Here is a 24,210-nt window from a genome sequence, read left to right as displayed (position 1 = left end):
GGTGTCACTCCAGAAACATTTCAAGACTGAACTTGTTTTTTCACCAATTAATACGTTGTATGCCGCGATGGCTCAGGGGATAGAGCGTTCATCTTCAAATGAGAACCGGGTATACCGGGTTCGAATCCCAGTCGCCACGAATTCCGCATCCGGCTTGCACCATGTTAAGAGTCCCCTTGCCGTGAGGCTAACCGTGGGAGGCTCTCGTGGTCTTCTTCTCCATGTAACGCAAAGGCAGGTTAGTTTCATCAAAAAGTCCTCCACGAAGGTAAATTTCTCCCACTACTTGATCCAGGAGTTCTATTGTCTTCGTCTGTTCAACAACGGTTATGAAAAAAAATAATAATAACAAGGTGTAGCGCTATTTCGAAGGTTTTTTCAGAAATTTACAGCTCACTTTCCATGAGAATGGCTCACATGTTATAGAAAGCATATTTTTCCTCATTTCACTACTTTTTACAGCTAAAAAAAACTTTGTATAATTTTTTACACTGATTGCTAAAATACACTACTAATTTTTTCTTAGAGCCATGCATATTTCTACTTATTTTACACTTCATCATCATTAATGTTTTGTTGTTGTTGTTAATTTTACGTCGCACTAGAGCTGCACAATGGGCTATATTAATGTTTTGTTGTAGACCTATGAATGTGATATTTTAAAAAATAATGTTAATTTAACTTTCAGCTCACTATCTGAAAATGTTGGGGTAAAAAATACAACTTCAATCAGGTTTAGATTCAACAATATTTTGTTTAGACAAGCAGATCTTGAAAGTCGAGCAATTCCATTCTTTCATTGTTGTACCACGACATCATTACTTGATCATTTTGCAATAATTATAAAAAACAAGGCTTTCATAAATAGTAATAATTTCTTAATTTATTTTAGCATAAAATAATTATTACATTTTTAAAGAAAAAGTTAAACTTGTAAATGAAAACTGAACTTGAAAATAAATATAAAATGAAAATAAATATTACATATATTATATGATTAAAAATAAATATTTAGTCGAGGACAAAAAATCATTCCGCTCAAGACTGATTTCAGACCTACCGATCCACTATTTCGGTGACTTGACAACAAGGTGCATAGCTAAACTTTTCAACAAAAATAAGCACCCTTTAAATACTTTTTTAACACTCAAAAATTAGTTTTAATCACTTTCCAAAAAAAAATTTCGCAATTAGGATCTGTGTAGTAATACAAAAAAAATTTCTATTGCTTAAAGTTCTTAAATTATAAACATAAGATTCAAAAACATTTCCATAAACTTTACATAATCATGATAAAATAACTAGTTTCTGATAAATATTGCAGAAAAAATTGTGAAAATCACACATTTTTTGTAATTTATGATGACAATCAACACGGCAAAGAAAAAGTCTCTTTTTAAAAGATAGAAAATTAAGCAATTTTTACAAACCCCAAAGAAAAAAAGCACCTTTAAGGGCTTTTAAAAAACGCAAATCAAAAATAAGCGCCTTTAAACACTTTTTAAAAATGCTACGCACCCTGTACAAAGTTTATTAAAAAAAATAATAAATAAATAAAATAAAAATTTTTAAAAAAAACACTGTGCTGGATGTTAAAAGTTCGAAATTTGTAGGGCTAGATCGGCTGCAATGGTGGCTAACGGATACTGCCATGGCTTGTGCTAGATAAAATTACCTGAATAAAAAGAACACAGAGTTGCTGAAGATAATTTTGATATATTCTTAATCCCACTAACAAAGTAAGCCACTGAAATAGAAAGAACTTCCCAAGACAAATAGAAAGATGTGTAGTGTATCTACCACTACAAATATATAATTCAAATTAATTTGTTAATTTGTACTTAAGACATGTTAACTCGATTCTATGTTGGGGAACCTCGTCATAGATGAAGGTTGACATGGTCGATAACAACTCATCCCCCACATTGGTGACCTTCGGACGTGATGTGAACACGCCTACCTTGGCAGTAACGCCCGCTTCGATATGAACACGTCTATCTTGGCAGAAACGCCCACTTCGATGGATGGTCAACAGTTGACTTGCTACTTGTGACTGCTACATTATTCACATCCTCATGATGTTGCTACTCAGTTTCGATCACACGCAACGTACAACACATTCACTCGACTGCTAATGACAACACAGGAGCAACCACGATCGTGAACTTAATACAGCTCTCACAATCAGCAATCAAAAAGTACGATGATCTAATTACAGCTCTCCCGGTTTCTCACAAAACAGCAATGAATCAACTAGCGGTATCCGTTCATCGCATTCTATCAGAGATATAATTCTGGTGGGGCAGTACTGTAGTGTATCTACCACTATAAAAATACCATTCCAATTTACTAGTATATAAGACATGTTAACTCGATTCCATGTCGGGGTACCTTTACATAGACGAAGGTTGACATTGTCTATAACAGGGGTGGCGAACCTTTATTCACCAACGTGCCATTATTTCCAAAAAATTGTTTAATGAGGCCATAGGCGTGCCGTCAAATAATTTTGACTTCGTGATTATTGGGAAAATAATAATACAAAATAGTATCAACTCAAAACTCTATTTATTATTTTAAAAAAATATAAAAACACACATTTTGCAATGTCTCAGTCATATGCGAAATTCAACTTAAAGTAACATCAGTGTGACTTCTGTTGTTGCAGATTAGATGACAAATAATTTATATTAGGTTGTAAGATGTTAGTTTAAGCAGGACTGTTTATTTATTTTTATTTTTTTTGCTAGTTATTTTTTATGGTTATTAATTGTTTTTTTGGCATTAATTGTTAATTTTTTTGTTAATAATTGTTTATTTATTATTTTTGTTTTTTGTGAATTCTAATTTAATAGTTAATATGCTTCATAGTGAACTTTGTGATTGGTGGCATGCCCAAAATATTGTGTCGCGTGCCAAAAATGGCACGCGTGTCATTGGTTCGCCATCCCTGGTCTATAACAACTCATCCCCCACAGATGTATATGTCTTTAATTTACAAAATGAAAGCAAAAAATGGTAATAGTATGTGTAAAAATGAAAACAATTTTATTTATATTAGTGCTTTATAAAAAGTATAAAAAACAACACACTCACTCACAATTACAAAATATACATAACAGAAAAAAACACACTAAAAAATATTTTCACTTTGGTCTTGATGTTATGAATTGTCTAAGGTTATACAGAGATTGAGGGACTAATGAGTTCAACTCCTGAATAAACACATTATCTGGACTATTCAGTAAAATCTGAAATTATAAAAATATCAATTACATACTTTACCAGGGTGGTGAAAATCAGAATTTAAAAAAAAAGTGGTGGCTGAATTATTTAGATATAAATTTATTTGGGGGCAGAATGCTTGAATAAATTTTATTGGCCACTACTTATTTCAAAATTAATTTTTATAAGCACACTTTTAAGTAATGTACATTTAAATATGGTAGAAACAAAGTGAAAGCAAAAACAACTCTATTATATTTGTTACATCTTTATATATGTCACTGTGAATGACCGAAATTGGTGGTTGTTGACTTCCAACGGTGAATGTTGACAATCACATAGTAGCTTTGGTAAATGTCCTAAATATATACCAGGTCTAGTTAAGTGCCCAGTATACATCTGCCCGGTATACCCTACACAGATGTTTTTTAAGGTTCAGTGCCACTACTCCGGACAATGCTGTTTCTCCAAATCTATTCCCAGCAGATATTAAAATATCGAATAAATATAAGTAATATCAACGAATAAATTAATATAAAATCGGATATAACAAATATTTTGCACATTCACCAAAGCGACTGTGATTGTTGACATTCACCGGTGAAAGTCGACATTCACTTGATTTCGGTCATTCACGGTAACATACACACTACCACTTTTTATTTATATTAATGATTGCTTTTCTGAATACATTTTTATGAAAAGTGACAAAATGGTTTTTAAAAAAAACTATTTTCTCTTTGCGTGAAATGTGATAATGGCAGAAATAAAATAAAGGAATCTCAAAAAGATCACAATGAATTTTTCTTTAAGAATTATACTCAATAGAATACAATTTTATTTTTTAAAATTTCAAAACAACACAGGCAGGCATTAGTTTCTGGCAATAAATGTGTATCACATTGAGTGATATTTAAAAAGCTATAAAAAAAACAGCGAATTTTAGCCTTTTTTATTATCGGGTACACTTATTGCTGGTGCTAGTAAGTGATGCTCAAAGATCAGTGGCTGAGCAATATATTAGGATTCATTCATAATATCTGAGAAAAAATTCCCTGATTGTCAACAGCTATCTAAAATAATACACGCCAAAATGCAATTATGTTGATGGCGAAAATATGATAATATTTATAGACAAAAAACATCAATAAAATTTTTAAAGCATGAACAATTAATTCTTATGCATCAAAATCAATACAAAATTATTATCATTCATACAAAGCATCTGGTTGCCTTTTACAATAGAATAATATATGGATGCAAAGTGATTGAATGCAATAAGTAGTGTAATAATAAATAATGTATCATTTCGGCCACACCTTCAAATGTGAATCACGTAAAATTAATTTTATTTCAAAAGAGAACATATTTTCTCTGTAATTTCAGATTTACTTTATTTAAGAGGAAATAAAGAGCATTGAACATTAAACAAAACTGCAAAATTTCCTCATATTTCTTAAATTAAGTATTCACAGTCGAGAAAGACATTCAAAATTGAAGGTAAGGCCTGAATAAATTTTTCTTAAAAATTCCCCAAATTTAAATAAGTCAATTATTTATTCAAAACAATTTTGAACATGGGTGTAAATTAAGTTCGCCAGGGAAGTTTGTCTGCTAAAAACTGTGAGAGAGTGACTATATTTTTAAAAATATAATTAGCGATGTATTTAACTAAATTGGTAAAAAAAAAAACAAAAAAACAAGTGTAGTTAACTACTAAAATAATGCAGCTTTTATGATCACTACCCATACAGTGAGACATCTACAAATCAAAATATTGTGTTTAAATAATTTCCAATGCTTGTTAGAATTTAAAACAAAGGACTGATTATTATTAACAATCTACAAACTTTATAAAAATTAAAACTCTTACCTTTAATTCAAAATTTTTACTTAAGTAATAATTACATCGTAAAAAAAATTTCAAACATTGATTAATCAAAAATAAATTTTATAAAGTTCTTAAAAAAAGAGACTTTTAACTAATCAATGGTATATAAATGAAAATAACCTCATTAATCTGCATTGGAAAACTAATAATCTGTGAGAGAGAGTTTTAAGTAAAAAAAAAAATCATGACAATTAAATAAAAAAATGTCAGAAGTAACAATTTTTCCAAGATGTTAACTTCTTTTAGTTGAGGTTTTTATCAAAATTTTCATTTTTCCTGAGCTTAAGCTACTTTTAAGTTCCCCATTTTTAAGTTTTCCAGGTTCTTCAGGTTTTCAATGAAATGTATTAACCCAGTAAATTTCAATTCAATTTATGCTCGAAAAATGCAACCACAAATTTCATAATTCAAAAGGAAAAAACCAAGGCATCAGTGAATAAATCAGGGGCGATTGTGAGTCCAACTCAAAAATCCTGAAAATTTCTTGAGCAAAATTATTAAGGAATGCCTTTATAAATTTAAATAATTGATATTTCCAAAACATGGAATTCTAAATAAATTAAATGCAGCTTAATTTAAATGAATAATTATGCATTTACTTTTACCTCTAATCACATTTACTATTCTACCAGAAACAAATTAAAGAGATGCCAAGTATAAATATTCCAATATTTTTAAATAAAATATAATAATAAATATTCTAATATTTTAAAAAAAAAGTTTTTTTAAATATAAATGTGATCGATGATTTCTTGAAACTTCCGGAGAGCAGTTAGGCGAAAAATCCGAAAGGTTTTCCGATTTTTTAAGGAGCACAGTCATCTCTCATAAATATTTGTGTTAATCAAAAATTACTAAGAAAGTTTGTAAACCTCAGACAATGCCACAGTTTAATCACAACCCCACTCAAGAAATCATAATAATCAAAATCATAATAATCAAAATCATGTCATGTTCCTCAAAATAAAATAAACCTCAATATTTCAAAAGAAAATAGATTTCTCGTTATCAGAAATCTAATGAATGAATGAATGCAAGAATCATTACCTGAACTAAATAAGTAACTCTACAAGTCTTTGGCGTTAAATCTTGCACAGTCCAACCACTAGGCTTTAACTAAAAACAAAAAATAATGCTTAGCATTATAGAAATAGAGTTGAACCTCACCAACGTGAAACCGCTTAACGTGAAATATCGCTTTACATGAGACACATGTTTGGTCCCGTGAGTCGGCAATCATTTATTTTCGTATTTTACACATTTAACATTAAATTTTCAAGCTGATTATCGCTTAACATGAAAGGAAACTGGTCACAGCATACCAGTGGCAGAATTTTTTAGATCTCTGAGCGACAATTCTCTCTAGTACTAAAACCTTTCTGAAAGACATTTTTAATAGTAGCAAATATATATATATATATAAAAGCCATATTGATACAATATTAGAAAGCACTCCTTTTCGCAGATATAATAGTGTGAGCTGATGAAAAGATTATATCTTTTTTCCGGACTTATATAAAAAAATTTTCTTTCTTCGGAAATTTTTCCACGGATTTTTATTATTATTATTTTTCTTTTTCCCTTTTTTCATTATTCTGTAATTTTTCCATCCCTTCTCTACATTTTGAACCTGTTTTACGAGTTCTATTTACTTGCAGCTTATGCGCAGTAAATAAAACTTATTGTTTTTCTTAATTTTCTTCTTTTTTTGTTGTTCTTTTTGTATTTATCTATTGTGTTATATATATATATATATATATTACTAATTTCAAGTAACACAAGCACTTTCTGTTTAGAAAAAACAAATGACAAATTTTTTTAAAAAACTCCTTCATGTATAGAATAGAACAGTGACTAATTTATTTAAATTATAAATGTAAGAATGTTTTTTTGTTATCTATACATATAAAAGAAAACATATTTTGCTATTATTGGCGATATTCTCCTCTTCTAAAAAACATTTGTGTAGTCAACTTTTTTGAAAATTTTATAGATTTTGAAATTACTTTTTATAATATCAATTAGTCATTGCAGAATTTTTTTCATTCTTAATGGAAAGATTCTTAATAGATATTTTTACAAATATATTCTTGATGTGAAAAGAGTAACTTTCTAGATCCTTTTAAAAGACTTCTTTTCCTTATTTATATAATTTTTGAATGCGGACATATTCTATTTACTACTTACTTAATAAATAAATTTTTCCTGAATGATTTTATTCATTTTACTGGGATAATTATTCCTGCATCATATCCAAATTAAAATGAATTTGAAACGGCCAAAAATATGCTTAATACTACTATGAGGCTAACTTAACTAACCATTAAATTCGACTGACCACCCCCATCATATGGACTATGAGCAAAATGAACCAAATAATGGCCAGGGTGAGTAGCCAAATCTTTCAACAAAAAATAAGCACCTTTTAAGCACTCAAAGAATTTTTTTAAGCACTATATACATTAACAAAATGCAAAATAGTTTTTAAAGACAATTACATGATTATGATAAAATAACTAGCTTCTGATAAAGAACTCTTTTCTTGATTATACTAGCCACCATAAAAAGATCGAGAGATTTTTCGGTTCCATTTCAGAGGGTGGGAAATGAAGCCTGAAATTGAGAACATTTTACAAAATGCAGCAGAATTGCACATGAGAGTACGATGATCTCACCGAACCTAGCTCAGTATAACGTATATGCGGATTCGCAAGTATTTCATCAAACATGTAAAATGATTGGCGCTTTCCATGCGATACGGACCGACAGTACGCCAAAATGCATTGTGAAAACATTGAATAGAACAATGTGAAAATCACGCTTTTGCATTACATGTGGCGACAATCGACATGTTAAAGAAAATAATCTCATTTTCCAAAAGGGAAAATTGAGCAGTTTTGAAAAACACCCAATAAAAAAAAAACACTTTTAAGGGCTTTTAAAAAAATGAAAATAAGCACATTTAAATACTGTTTAAGAAGGCTACCCACCACGATGGCATTAGGCTAGTTTTAATTTAAAGGAAATATACTCACAGTTCCCCTAGTGACTGCTGGCATGAAAGGACATTTTTCATATTCAATGGATTGGAAGACGGAATAAAAACTACTCGTCTCCTCCCTCTCTGTCTGCAAAAGGCAGAAGTCAAGGGCTTCCTTCCTCAATATACCACTCATTTCATGATACACATGAACTGGAAGAATAATTTTATTTTAAAATTATTTTATGAATCTTGTTAAAAAAAAAAAATTTTTTTTAATAGAGAACTAACACTGCCCAATAGGCCAACTAAAAAAAAATTTTATTCCTTTCTTGATTGTTCAAAATTTGAAATATAAACAAGGGCAGTAATAAAACATTCCTCTTTAAAAAAAATTAATTTGCTTAAAAAAAAGAATTATTTAAAATGCAGAAGATTTGATGTGTTTTTAATTTTCATTCTTTATTCAAAAAATCAACAGTGTAGAAACAGCATAGAATTTTTGAATGAATAGCTGAATGTGTATAGCTGAACTATGATTCTCTTTGAAATGAAAACTAAAAAATTCTATGCACATTGAAAATGGTTATTAGGGAAAGATATTCTTTTATTAACAAATTAAGTTAAATTATTTTGATTTAAAAATTGTCATGGGAAATAATAAGGCAATTTCTTATAAATGCATGCTCTTTTCATAATTTATTCAGTATATTAAGAAAAAAAATAAGGAAAATTAAATTTAAAAAAAAATATTTCACAAATTTTTACTGGAATTTTACATTAATTTATTAAATACAACTAAATTACTAAATAAATAATAGATTATTGATTTGATCTGAATATAACTAATGATTTCAAAAATTATAACAGATTAAGAAAAATCCTAACTCTTGGAACAAATCTTCCGCAAAATCGTAAGGTTTGGTAGAGCACTATTTGGGAAATACTGCTTTATTGAATACTTCAGTAACTAGTGTTGTTATTATCATGTTGCACAGTAAATGGATGAAAGTTAATAAAATGAACATTTAATAAAACCAATATAATGCAAAATTGCTAAAAAATACCATAATAATGAAAAAAAATATTACTTACTTAGTCTTTGTGAATCTGAAATTCTATCAATAATCTGCACAGTCTAAATAAATAAAAAAAACTTGATTTTATTTTTAAGCAATAATAAAGAAAAATTAATCTTTGAATGGTTTTGATTACACAACTTATGGTTTAAAACAACTTATACAACTACACAACTTATGATTTAACTACACAACTTATGATAACTACACAACATATGATTTAAATTTAATTAAAATTAAAAATAAGTATTGAATAGATTATAACTAAACTTATTAAATAAATTATAACTATATAAGCAATAAATTATAACTAAAAAGAAGAATTAAGATTTCATAATCGTTTGATGAAATGTAAAAATGGGATGAACCATGTAAGAATATAAAATAATTACAAATCAGTTTTGATCATTATGAAATAAATAAATATAAATAATTTTTAAACTTTTTTTTTTATTAACTAGATTTTTTACCTGCTAACAAAAGTTTTTAGAATTGCATAAATACTTAAAGATATACCCATATTCAAAAGGTAAAATTAAAATTGAATAACTAAACCTCTCTGTAAATGAAATTATAGACACTATATTTTTGATTGTAGAGTCAAAATCTGTATCGGTTACGAAACAAAAACTATTGGTATCTGATTTTGCAATTTAAAAATTGTTAGCAGTTTTGCAATTTAATAAATAACATACAGACCAAAATTTATCAAGATTGAAAAATTTAAAGGTTAAATAAAGATTATTCATATTATCAGGGGGAAAAATAAAAATTCTAACTTTCTCTAAAAAGCATATTTGCAGAGTTTTCAAATAATGAAAAACGTCACAGAAAAGAACAATTTTATAAGGAGATTTATTACTGACTTCTGCATCAGTATCATTTAAATAAACGAGGAATTTCATCAACTTCAAATGTACAAATAGACTCTCCATCATTACATAACCATCTAAAGCCAATCTTTTTTCAGTCAAGATGTATATTGTAGTCATTCAAAAAGCAATCAAATATTTTTCAAACTCATATATTTACAATTTTATATATACTCGTATATTATTATATACAGCGAGACCTCCTGTTATGGACACTCCTGCAGAGCGAACGCCTCTCAATACGGCATATTTTTAATTCCCCGGGAATCTTCTATGAATAAACCATTGGGTACATTCTCTGCAAACCGGACATTCCCTTAACCAAACGCGGACAGTCATTTTTGCCCTGAAACGTTATTTTCCACCTCTTCAAACCGGACACTACTTTTCCTAAATTTTAAAAAAATAACTATTTCTGTTTTAAATCGCAAGACAAAAAAAAATACAACTTTTCACCATTTTTAAAGCATGTAAATTTTTTGCCTTATCCATAAAAAAAAATATTGTTAAGCTATTTCACTACTAAAGAATCAATCTTTCACCCGTCCCCTTGCTCTATCTTTGCAAAGAAAGGAGAAAAAATGATACTGCTCTCCTGAAATAATTCGGACAGCGGCATCTTTGTTCTTTTCATCTGTAAGACACAGTTCTGTTCTTAATGCTTCTTTCCCACTGAAAATTTCTTTAATTTTCTTATCAATTTGAAGACTATTCAACACAGCTGGGGTAAAAAAAAAGAACAGAAGTATAATATTTGAGGTGTTCATAGAAATGAAACATTTATTAAGACACTCAGATAATTGTGAATAATCAACTCCATAGGTCCTCATGACTTACAAGTTTGCATAGCTTTTTTTTTCTGTGGATCGTGAGAGGTTTACTTTCAAGGAGGTATTAACCCTGTTTCCTATCAAGTGATAGGTAGGTGTTATGGGATGTAAACTTGATAATTGAAACCGACTTAGGACTAAAAGCTTTTATTCGGTATCATATGTCTAGTTTGAATATTTGTGCTAAAAAGAAAACTATATTCCTTTATCTGCAGCTACATCTAGAATTATGTATTTATATTAAGCTTTTTAATGTATTTTTTTATCGAAAAAATATTTTTTTAAGTTTAAATAAATATTCTTGTAAATAGTTGTTGTAGATTATTTCTATATCTTTGAAATATTCTAAAAACAACTTACTTCGTTATTAAGGTACCCTTCCTGTAAATGGATGACTCTAATTAATGGACAATTTTTTCGGTCTCAAGAATGTCTGCTTAATCAAAGTTTCACTCTATGTATATTATTACAATCAAATATTTACTTTAACTAAAAATCAAAAAAAGTATTTCTTTAATTGTTGAAATAATTTGCTAATCAAAGAGGTTTATTAACCAATAAATATAGAGCTTTGCTACTCTTTTAAACAGAGAAAAAGAAAACAGTGTTTACTTGCAAAACTCGGTAAATAGAGATTAATTCTTTCGGGGCCTCGACTTCATATAGGCCTTGTTTGAATCAATAGAATAATTCATTCTTTATTCATGTAGTGACACAGAACATTTAAGTCTGTTTATCCAATCTAATCTGATTGTCGGTGTTCTCAGTTTAGTAGTAGAAATCAGCTGGAGGTATGCAAACTATTTAAAGTATAGCATATTAAAGAATATAACAAAAGTCTTACTTAAAATATAACAAATTTAAGAAAATTCTGAAACAGATATATGGAAGTGAGACTCTTTTATATGTGAAATTGAACCACTATTCTATTTAAGGACAAACTCTTAGAATGTGAAAGTCTGATAAAAAGTTAAACAAGATGTGATAAATAAGGTTTACACTTTAACTGTTTCAAAAAAATTTGAAAGTATCATAGAATTTACTCTAACAAAATTTAAATTGTACTTCAACCTTCATAGCACAGAATAGTTTTCAAGGCTAGCTAATTTAAAAATTAATAATATAAATTAATTAAAACAATAATTTAAACTAACTTTTTACTACAAACTTTAAATGTTCTTACCTACGAAATAACTTATTTTTTTTAATGAAACAAATTTAACAATTGATTAAAGAAATTTAATAATTAACAAAAGAAATATAAAAATTAATAAAGATACTCAATAATTAATTTAAAATAATTAATAATAACATTTTACCTTGACTGTCTCGTCTGAGATAAATCTAAATCTAGGATTTTTAACACATTTCCAAGCATCTTTATAATTTACGGGTATGTCAGTTTGGCACAAAAAACTGAAAGAAAAAAAATACATGAAATATTCTAGGACTAAATATGTAATTAATATTCTAAAAGTAATTCTTCTAACAAACTGTAAGAAACCAAAATGATGATACAAGTACTGCAAAAAAATCAGTTCATAAATTTAGAACTTAGTAAATTTAGAACAATTTAAACACTTAAAATAATTAAAGCCATTGGATTTTAACAAATACATAAGCATCCAGTGAAAATCAGATTATATATAATATAATCTGATTGAAATGAATCAATTAATCGGCTAAAGGCACTGTTATTTAGGCCTGTATGCTGCAGCCCACTAGCGTGTCGTGAAATTTTGTCAAATGTACTGATTGATTTCTACCCCTTCATTGAATAAATGCACAAAATTTTTTAACTTGTGTTTTCGTTACCATACAATTATTCCATTTTTTTAACACTCAGGTGTTCTGAAAATAATTCCAGACATTTTTAGCCTGCGATCAACTAAAAAAGGTTGGGAAACAAAGGATTAAAGAATAATAAAAACCGTATCAGTAAGTGTAGACAATATTTTATGTTATAAAATCGGACACACACAAAAAACAAAGTCTCTCTCATTAAACATATCTCCTAAGGGCAAAAAAATCCTAAATTTTAAAATAAAATCTGTTTAATAGCATGAGAAAAATTAAATTTTAATTAAACAGTCTTTTTTTAAAATATAAATTTCTCAAGAACTATTGAATAGATTTTGTTCAAATTTTGATCTTTGTCTTTAAAAATGGCACCAATTAATTTAAGTAGTTTATGTATCAACCCTTTTTGGTCAGGGTTATTAAAAATTATTTTTTTAGTTCCAGAATATAATATTGAAGAATATAAATTTGAGGTTGTTGACAATTTCATTTACTTGGGCTCTTTAATCAACAACAGGAACAATATTACAATAGAAATACAAAGGAGAATCAATATAGCCAATAGATGCTTTAATGGAATTCAAAAATACATAAAATCTAATGTAATTCATAGAAAAACTAAAGTTTTATTAAATAAATCCCCTTTTAAGATCAATTTTAACATATGCTTTTGAAACCTGGACCCTATCTTGTACGGATGAGGCTATGTTGGGTACCTTTGAGAGAAAGGTCTTGAGAAGTATTTTTGGAGGAATTCTAAAAAATAGTATGTGGCTTAGAAGATCAAATCTAGAGCTTTATCACTCATAAAATGAACCTGACATTATTAACTTTATTAAACGACAAAGAATAAAATAGGCAGGCCACGTTATCAGAATGGACGAAGACCATAACACAAAAAGAGTTTTCAATGCCAGACCAGTTCGCACACGAAAAAGAGGCAGGCTGAATTTAAGATGGATAGATGGCCTAGAAAAAGACCTTTTAGTCTTAAAAACTAAAAATTGAAAAAACGCTAGCAGGAAAGAGGTTAGCATGGAAAAAACTTCTTGAGAAGGTCAAGGGCTGTTGAGGGACCCTGGGCTGTCAAGCCATTGATGATGATGAAGGATGATAGTTCCAGAAATATGGTATAAAAAAAAATTTAAATAACATCAAAGATCTGAAGCTTTAAGTTTCTTTCCTGATAGATACATTTTAACGCAGTATTCTAGATAGCAATATTCTAGATAACAATTATCTCCCATACTCACTCAGAGGTTATCATTTCATCCAGGAAAAAAAAACATATTTTTTCTTGGCCAATGAAAGAAACAGACAAAAACTGCGAAACAAGGCTCAAGGAAAGAACTGAACAAAATGGAAGAAACTAAAAATAACCAATACAATTGTTCAGCATTAAGCATTATAAAAATAATTTGAATTTAAATAAATTGAATTTAACATAGTAACAGAAAGTTTAAACTTTTTCACAATTAATTTTTTTTTTAAAGTAACTTTTTTATTTATTTATATTTCAATTTTACGTAGAATTTTTAAACTATATATCATATTATTTAAGAGTCAGTTTGAGTATTCATGCTTAACACTATTTATTTATAAAAATTAGCATGCTATTTGGAATTAATGAGTGTATTTTGGTAGTGTCTATGTTTAGCACATAATTTCTCAATTTAGTTTTGTTAATAAAATTTGATAATGTTATTTTAACAGTTTTTTTATGTAATTATAAAATTAGGTTTTACTTTACTCATTAGCATTAAATATTAAAAAACTAGTTGTATTAATTTTTTAAGAAAGTGATAAAAAAAAATTTTTACACTTGCTTCTTGTTTAATTTTACTTATTTAAAAATAAAATGATTAACTTGATATTATTTAAACTAGACATCAAATATAAAATGTTTAGAAATCTGTTTAAATATTAGATACTTCTTTTTGGAAAAGAGTTTCTTTCATTTCTTCCACTTAAGTTGGAGAATCCTATTTCTTCTCGAGCAGCTTTTTTGTATGATTTGTTCAATAGTTTTTCACTAAGGAAGAAACTTGCAATCCATGCCCAGACTTTGAGGGGAAAATAATCTGGATTTGACAGAAAATGAATATGTTTATTCAGAGAAAATATGTTCTTCTATCTGATTTTGTAACTTATAATGCTCTCTGCACTAATTAATACACATCTAATAATTAATTAGCATATTTAAGGCATTAGTATATAAATTCAACTGTACTTTTTATTTTATTAGAAAAGCAAAAGTGTTTTATTATTTAAACAAACAATATTTCAAAGCAGCCATGAATATTTTCTAAATTCAATTGCCAGGATAAAAAAATTTTTTTTGGTTTAAATTTTATTACATGTCTTTAGTTGATGTTAAAAATATGTCTCAGACAAAAGTTTTAAAAAGCCATGAATGGAAACTTCAAGTTGATGAAAAAAATAGCTGTGTAATGAATAAATGAAAAATATTATAAAGAATAAAAAAAAAGGTAAAGCATTGAAATATATCTTACCTAAAAATTTTCATGACTTTTAGACTAATGCTTTTTGTAAGAACTGGAATTCCTTTATGATTTGATGAGTGGCTGAAAAGTAACAAAATAATAATAATTAAAACTTGTAAATGCATGAAAGAATTAAAAATTTGGTATTTTTAAAAGATTGATGAACATAAATTATTATTTTTAAAGATGAACAGCCTTATATCAGTTATCCTCTTAAAAAACAGTTATAGTATAAGGTAACTTTTATATCATAAAGGTTACCCAAATGATAATGGACACATAGTGTTCAGAAATACAGTGAAAATGGCAGTCACATTTTAGTTGTTAAGAAAAGTACCCCAAACTGTGAATTGTACATTACTGCACAACATACTTTGTAATGTATACAACTACTCCACTATGAATTGCATAGAACTGCTGTGGATTGAATACTGTAGATTATATAACGACAGATTGTATACAACTGATTAATCAGTTCGCATGAGAACATTAACAATTCAATATAGAATTTTTCCCCAATATAAACTCTTTTGAAAACTGCTTAAGACTGCGGATTGCTTAAGAAAGTTGAAGAAACACTTTCCACATAGTTTCATTAACTTTCTTAAGCAGTCCACAGACATCTAATTTTTTAGGAGGACAAAACACAATTACAGTCCAGCAATCACCTCATCCTCACTGATAGCAATCTTATTGAAACTCATCTCATATTTGCCAAAAAGTTTAGAATCTCTCTTAAAATTATCTCATATCTCTCTCTCTGTATATTAGAAAGGACTTTTTTGAGATTTCTCTAACTATTGAGGAGGACAAATACTCTTTGTACTTCAACGATACCCAAGAAGCTGTCCAAAGAATAGGATTTAGGAAGATCCACGAAATAAGCACATGTTTGGTTGAGAAGCTCTTAGTTTGACATGAATCTGACTACCAAGTTATTTGAAACTTGTATTGCTATTAGGATAGAGCTATCAGTGAGCCTTCAGCACCCTAGCTAATCCAGGGTGTGTAGCCAAATCTTTCAACAAAAAATAAGCACTTTTTAAGAACTAAAAGAATATTCAAGAGCACTATATACATAAACAAAATGCAAAATAGTTTTCAAAGACTTTACATGATTGATAATGATAAAATAACTAGTTTCTGACAAAGAACTCTTTTCTTGATTATATTAGCCACCATAAAATGATTAAGAGATTTTTCTGTTCGATTTCAGAGGGTGGGAAATGAAGTCTGAAATGAAGAATATCTTGCAAAATGTATCAGAGTTGCACACGAGAGTGCAAGAATTTCACCGAACCCAGCTCAGTATATGTACATGCGGACCCGCAAATATTTTATCAAAAAGTAAAATTATTGCAGCTTTCATACGTTACGGACGATACACCAAAATGTATTGTGTTTGAATGAATTGTAAAAAAGTTGAATAGAACGATGTGAAAAACACCCTTTTGCATAATATGTGGCGGAAATTGACACGGTAAAGAAAAAATTCTCATTTTTGGAAAGGGAAAATCAAGCACTTTTTAAAAACTCCCAATAAAACAGCACCTTTAAGGGCTTTTAAAAAACGAAAATAAGCACCTTTAAAGCACTTTTTAAAAATGCTTTGCACCATGTAATGAATAAAATGCCAGAAATTTGATTGATGATAATGACTTTTAAAAAAAAGTGGAAATAAATTCAAAATTAGACCACTTAAAAAATAATTTGACTTGCTTTGTCGTTCAACACAGTGTTTCTGTTAAAATATGTTCATTCTAGCTGGTTGGAAAGAGGTTGAAATTTTAATTGACAATAAATTTCTTCTCAGTCTAATATGACTGTTAATATTGCTACATCGCTGTAGAAAATGATTAAGACTTGCATGGGGAACAGGGGCAGGAAACATTTGAGGGTACATCAGAAAATAGTTAAAGTCTTGATTACAAAACCACAGACATGAATTAATAATTAACTATAAGCACACACATGAATTTGGACTATCTCCAAAAAGAAATTCTGTCCATAGCTATATAAAGTACTATAGTACTTGTGTTAAGTATATTGCGATACCACAGTAAAAATAAAAAATAAATAGTTCTTACATCCAGCCACCAGCAACACGATTCCCGATTATCTGAGTTCTATCATATTGAGAAGCTAACATCATCTGAAAAGGAAAATATTTAATTGTAAGGTTTTCAGCATTGCTATAAGAATTGATCTACAAGAATTTAGAATTACTTGTAACTTAACACAAGTTACCAAAAATTATTTCTATAACAGTGGTTTCCAAAAAAATTTTTTTAGTTGTGCATAACCACCAAATTTGTAAAAAAGAAAGAAAAAGAAGACAAATATATACATATTTGTTTTGGGTACATAAAGTTATGGTGGGTATATAAGTTGGGTACATAAAGTAAAGTTACAGTGTGTTCATAAAGTTATGGTGTACTTTTAATCAGTGTAAAGATCAAAAGTGCACAATGACTTTAAGAAAGACTATAGAGAAAGATTTTTTTTTTCAGTTTTAAAAGTCAAAACATAAAGTAACTTTAAAATCATAGAATAAAGCGTCTTACCTCTGTTTGCAAAACAGAAGCACCATAATTTCCTTGGGTGAGATAATCTGCCTTCCTGGAATCTAGAAAAAAAATTCATATTAACATGAAACAAAACAATAATTCAATAAAAAAATTTTACTTTTTGTACTTGTTTAAGCGTTTGTTTTTGTACTTGTTCAAGCGTTTTGTACTTGTTTAAGTTCGTGTATCCATCGGTTAACATAGTAATGCAATATGTTAAAAACAAATACGAACAGGAAGTAAATAAAAAATCTCCCGAATAAAAAACCATGCATGTGTGTTTAAATATAAAAGAATTGCATATAAACTCATGCAAAACTTGTCATTATTAAGACACTACAGTGCGTCTAATAATTTAATCAAATTATTACAATATACTAATACAATGCTTGATATAATAAATATTCCATATTTATATAATCTATCGTCGAATTTATGTAATATATCATCTACTTTAACCAATTGATAACGAAACATAAGCAATTACAAACAGAATAAAAACATTGAAGTTGTATAGTATCACCTGATAATTAAGATTTCTCATAGAATATTATAGTGCGTCTAATTATTTGGCTAGGAACTGTACTTTAAATATCTCTCTATGCCAAGTTGGTTAATGGCAGTGGAATTCGCAAAGTCAATCTGCAGTATAATCTTAGAGAATTTAAACACAAAATCAAAATAATACACAAATAATCACAATCAGAATTCAAATACACATCATTAACACAATCAGACAGAGATTATTATTTTATATTTTATTTTATGTCTGTCGTCGAACAGCCAACCCAATTTTTGGGTTTATGACTACTAATATTCAACTACGTAGCCTTGTCATTTTGAACCCAATACAAAAGACAAGGGAACCCCTGAATCAAGTATTGGGAGAAATTTGCCTTCGTGGAGGACTTTTTTGATGGAACTAATTTGCGTTTGAGTTACAGGGGGAAGAAGACCACGAGAACCTCTCACAGTTAGCCTCACAGCAAGGGGACTCTAACCCATGATCCATCTACCTCTGAGGATATTTCACATCAGCCCTGTGGTTGGTGCAAACAGGATGCAGATTCATATCAACCAGCCATCGCCGGGATTCGAACCCCAGTGATGGCTGGTTGATATGAATCTGCAGAGACTATTATTATGAAAATCTTAGATGTGTACAGTAAAATTAGCTTATGTTATATTATATATTCATTATGTGTACACTAAAATTAGCACATATAAGGCAGAAAAAAAATTATAAAAAAAAAAATTTTAAAACTTTATTTCAATTTTAATAAATTAGATACATTCTTAAAAGAATGAGATAAGGAAATTATTGAAATTTAAAAATTTAGTTAGTCTTTATACCTTGTGATATCCCCCGTAACCTCAACTGGAATGAAAATAAACTGCGCATGAGCAGTTAACTCAGTCAGTCAGTGATGTTTTAGTTTAGAAGATAGTAAGCTTGATGGAGATCCTCTCTTGTAGAGTTGTCACAGGGTTTTTTTTTTAAATTTTATTTGCTGAGTTAAAAATAAACTGTTTTTTGTTTGCAATCAAGTCTAGTCTGTATTTAAGATTAGACTGGAATATGTTATGTCAATCGAGAGACAAGCCATTAGAGTTAGCAGAAAGTAAGAATTTATATTTTCCTTTTTTCTTATTTTTTAAAATTGTTTACATTAAAAATTTATACTTATGTAGCGTGCTCTATGTTCCCTCTTTAATTTAATTTCCAATCTCTTGTATATATATATTTGTTTTGTGGTGAGTGGCATCATGTTTTTGTTGCTGTTCCAAAAAGTGTAAAATAAATTGTTTGTGTTATTTCCTTATTCCTGTCATCATTTATTTTACTTGCTAAAGATTGAAAAATATTGAAGGGAAAATTATTCAGCCTAAAACAGCTCCTTCACTTATTTAAAGAACATTTTTTGAAAGTCATAACTTTTCTTTTTCTTGTCTGCAAAATAACAAACACATTTTGTTAAGGACCAGTTGAGTAAGTGTTGCATATATATTAACATGAGATGAAAAATAATCTGCATCCCCATCCCCCTGCTGTCATATGGAGTTTTTCTGTTACAGGAATACATTATGATGTTGAAAAAATTCGCTACCTCGGATTTCATCTTGAAATTAAAAATGCTAAATAAATATTCATCCACAGCTAAAATACAACAAATATTGATGTTCTCAAAATAGGGAAATCAACCACACAAACGAGCACACAATTCAGGATATGATTCAAATCATTTTGGCAAGGTGTTAAGATTCATGTTTCTATTTTAAATGAGCCAAACTATAGCCAAAAGAAGGTGAGAAATTGGAAAGAAATTGCTTAATTTGACATATTGTAATGAGCTGAGAGCATTTACTGCAATTGCGTATGACTGTTGTTTCCTAAATGTTTAACAAAATAAAGAACAAAACTAACAAAACGAATATAGGATATGTTTTGTGCTGTGTATGAGTAAAGCAAGACATGAATAAAGCACAAATATGGGATATAAATAGCTACAAAATAAAGCACAAACATAACCCAAAAGTCCATAATTAAGAACCGTCCTCAATGTCTAAACACACAAAAAAGAGTGTAGCATTTAGACACTCAAGAAGGTTCTTGTTTATGGAACAGAAACTACAGTATGTCCCTTTCTGTGATTTCACTTAAGATTTAACAATACAGAAGCTTCGATATTGTAAACATGTTTGAAAGTTAAGACATTGCAATTCCATAAGCAATACAAGCATATAAATTATTATGGATATGAATGGTATAAATTAACCAAATAATAGTAGCAGTTAAATACTTGTTAATATGAGATATAAATCCTATCCTCATCATTAACATAAGAATGTACCACTACATTTAAGCCTTTTTTCACTTAAATATAATAAGATTTATAAAATAAAACTATGAAAGTTATCAAACCACAATAAAATGTGATTTAATAGGCTTCAGTTTAAGCGAATTAAACTAAAAGCGAAGATTTTATTTTAAATTATGTACATTGCCTTACTAAAATGAAATGACTGGACTTAAAAAGGAGACAAATATTTTAAATATTTATGTAAAAAATCAACTTTCCTTTTTTTTTTACATTATTAATTGTGAAAGACTTCACCACTTAGATTAATCAAATGGTTCTGAAATTTTGCTTATTTTAATGAGCCTAAACAATGCTTTGTTAGAATAACACTATTGAAAAATAAGATCACAAATCCTTTTCATTTCCTCGAAACTGAGAGCTTCTTACTTATTCATATTTTGCACCAACTGTGATTACAAACATTTAGGAAAATATTCCTCTTTTACAGGAAAATTCCAGGTACAATTTATCCCCGATTTTCGTAATTGGTATCCTAAATTTTATTATTAATTTTTAAGTTATATGCCTTATTCTCATACATCAAATATAGTATAAAGTACATACACTGGCTCTTAGAATTGAAAATAAACAATTTTTAAAAAAATATTACAAGACATTTTAGAAAAATATTGAATTTTTATGTACCTCAAACTCAAAATTAATTCATTTCTCTGTATTAGTACTGGCTTATGATAGACAAAGCTTAATCCAATTATGAATAAATAATTGTTAGAACCCCACAACATGCATAAAACCAGCATGTTATTGGTTAAAAAACAATATTTCAGATGACGACAGAGCATTTAAAGAACAGCATTAAAAAAACTCATATATTTGTACCTAAAAATTGCTGATTTGAATCCAAAATTTCAAAATCAGAAGTCGAAGAGCAAAACATTTCGTTCTTGTCGACACAATCGCACCCAACTTCTTCTGCTTCTTGAATCGATGGAAGATTCTTTAAATTCTCTTCTTCGCAAACAGTCTTTTCAATGGATGGCACTGATAAACTGCGCTGTTTCATTTCTAAAAGCGGCACTTGCAAGCTTTTCTCAATCGCTTCCATGTCTTCAGGTACATTACTCAAAGAAAAACTTTTACTTTCTTTGGCAGGGATATTCATGTCTGAAACCGTTCTCCTCAAGTTATCGTGGGCACATGCTTTTCTCGGTGGAACATCCTAAAACAAATCATATTCAATTAAGACAGTATAAGCTAGTAGCTGATAGGTATAAACTGGGGATCTTTAGCGTTTCTTAGGACGTTTTGACAAAATTATGGACTTGCAGTACCTGATGGGCCCTGCGGCAGAATTTTTTTGAACTATCTGCGACAAAACTCACTGTCACTGATATCTTTCAATAAGATACTTTTAATAATAACAAACGTGCATGTCACTAATTTAAAATAACAATAGCGCAGTGTTTACATAAAAAACTATAATTTTTTTTTAAATTGACCATGTAAAATTTTTTTATTATAATAGTATGGGTGATATTCTTGCATTTTGTTGGGGAAGGGGGGGGAAGCACAAATTATTTCCTTCTTTGCATTTTGTAAATAATCATAATTTAAGAAAATAATTAAAAATAACGAAATAAATAGTAGTAATAGCCGGGGAAAAGATCAGCGACAAAAACACGCGAATCGGACTCCTCAAACGTGTGTTACGTTTCGAGATTAGGTTGGTGTAATAAATAATATCGTATAAAAAATATCGAATTTAAAAACTATGAAGAAATAAATTGCAATAACTGCCAAAAATTCAGTACAATTATTTCCTTAAAAAGTTAATACTCAAATGCACGGTTCGAATGTTGTTTGAAACATATCGAGATACTTGAAAACCACATGAAAATCAATATCAGTAACTGCCGAAAATCCAATCAAAACATTACATCGATTTACGATACTATCGGCGTAAATTAAGAGCATCAAAAAGCTTTTATCTAAATGTATGATTAAAATTTTACGTGTAAATTTCTGTAGAAAAGAAAAGTAACATTTTTTACTTTTCAAACGAAAAATCTTTCTGCAAGAACTCTGTAACGTTCTGTAACAATGTCGTCTCGATTCTGCCACAGGGCTGATAGGTATAAATTGGCCTTTCTTAGGACATTTCAACAAAATTCTGGACCATATTTTTGTCAATTATACATCTGAAAACATCTTTGTTATTCAATAACTAAATCTAGAAAACAAATTAAAGCATAAAATAGTTAAAAACGTTTTATTTTATTAATTATTTATTGTACAAACTTACACTGGTGACTGGAGTTCCTTACTTTAAACTTTATTAGCTACTTATTATTACCATGAATTCAATGAAAATCCATTTTACAAGTCAATTTCAGAATTTTTCCTGTTTTTTTTTTTTTTTTTTAAATGCATTTAGTTCAATAGCTTTTTTTTTTTCAAATTAAAATTCTCAAATAATTTCAGGTTCTTGTTGAGTAGTGTAAAGTGGATAATTTTACTAATTGTTTAAAAATAGCATATTAACATCAATATATTGATTAATAACCAACATTAAACTTGACAAACTAACAATTCTAGGGCACCATTCAAATATTACCTAATCTAATTATTTTTGGCACTCTTTGACTCTCCTTTGTCAGCAGAAATAAGCAAGTCACAAACCCCTGACCATACTTCTGCAAAAAAGTAGAGCTCTTTTTTGATTTTTTATGTTATTTTAATTTATTCATATTTTAACTTTAATTTAAACTATTTTTAAGAATTTTAGAATTAAACTCAAATAAAAGGTATAACTTTGCCTAAAGCAAAATTTATGTTTAATTTTAATTTATAAAATTTGCAAACTTCTGAAAGAAATATTGTTTAACTTTTTCTCTGAGTAGCCAAAAACTATTTTGTAAAAACGCCATGAACGCATAAATTATGCTCTTCTTGATTGACACATTTTATAAACCAATCTAAGAAAAACAGTAGAGCACCGATTATCTGTCAGATAGTCCAATTATCCGGATTGTTTTCCCACCTATACACTGAAGTACATAGTACATTGAAGTATGAAGTACACAGTAAAAATGAAGTATATATATACAGTGCACTCCCGATTATCCGGGTTAATCACCGGGACAAGTCGCACGGACAATCGAAAAACACGGATAATCCGAAAACTTCTTTAATTAGAGAAAAAATCAATATCAGTACAAAAAATATAAAAATTACTGACATTTGCATGCTGTATAACATCAAACTAGGAATTTTCCTTTTAAAAAATTGTGTAATGCGTCTTCGTCATATATCGATACACATGTTTTACGAACCGCTATAATGTCACCGTAATCAAATCCTCCCATATAATCTAATAAAATTTCCACAGAGCAGCAGAATGAGAAATTGTATTTCCCTCATTTACTACATCTTCTGCATCAGTTACTATCATTACTATTTGATTTAACAACATAACGATGTCTTCATCTGTCAAATAAGTCAAGCTCACATGCATCACTTTGAAAAAAATCTACAAAATTTTCTTCGTCAAGAATTTCGAAACCTCAGATTTCTTTTGCTTGTTCGAGAATACTGTTATCATATTTTTCTTGAACATCTGAAGAAGATTGCTCATCAAGCG

At 28.7% G+C, this 24,210-nt stretch overlaps 1 protein-coding gene across 1 annotated transcript in view; it reads right to left on the bottom strand.

Moving 5' to 3' along the window:
- Positions 1-3,025: 3,025 nt before the first annotated feature.
- The window catches only part of LOC107439362 (uncharacterized), a gene marked incomplete in the record, with an annotated part of 35,922 nt that continues 14,737 nt past the window's right edge, over positions 3,026-24,210 (bottom strand). Inside the window, 9 exon segments of the mRNA XM_043038831.2 lie at positions 3,026-3,251; positions 6,164-6,232; positions 8,152-8,309; positions 9,192-9,234; positions 12,197-12,293; positions 15,191-15,262; positions 17,269-17,333; positions 17,746-17,807; positions 21,450-21,789. Of these exon segments, the coding sequence (XP_042894765.2) occupies positions 3,147-3,251; positions 6,164-6,232; positions 8,152-8,309; positions 9,192-9,234; positions 12,197-12,293; positions 15,191-15,262; positions 17,269-17,333; positions 17,746-17,807; positions 21,450-21,789 (1,011 nt within the window).

Source organism: Parasteatoda tepidariorum, chromosome 10 (assembly GCF_043381705.1).
Source record: "Parasteatoda tepidariorum isolate YZ-2023 chromosome 10, CAS_Ptep_4.0, whole genome shotgun sequence".
Classification (NCBI taxonomy): Eukaryota; Metazoa; Arthropoda; class Arachnida; order Araneae; family Theridiidae; genus Parasteatoda; species Parasteatoda tepidariorum.
Note: the sequence above shows the minus strand (reverse complement) of the source record. Positions and strands in the feature narration are given on the sequence as shown.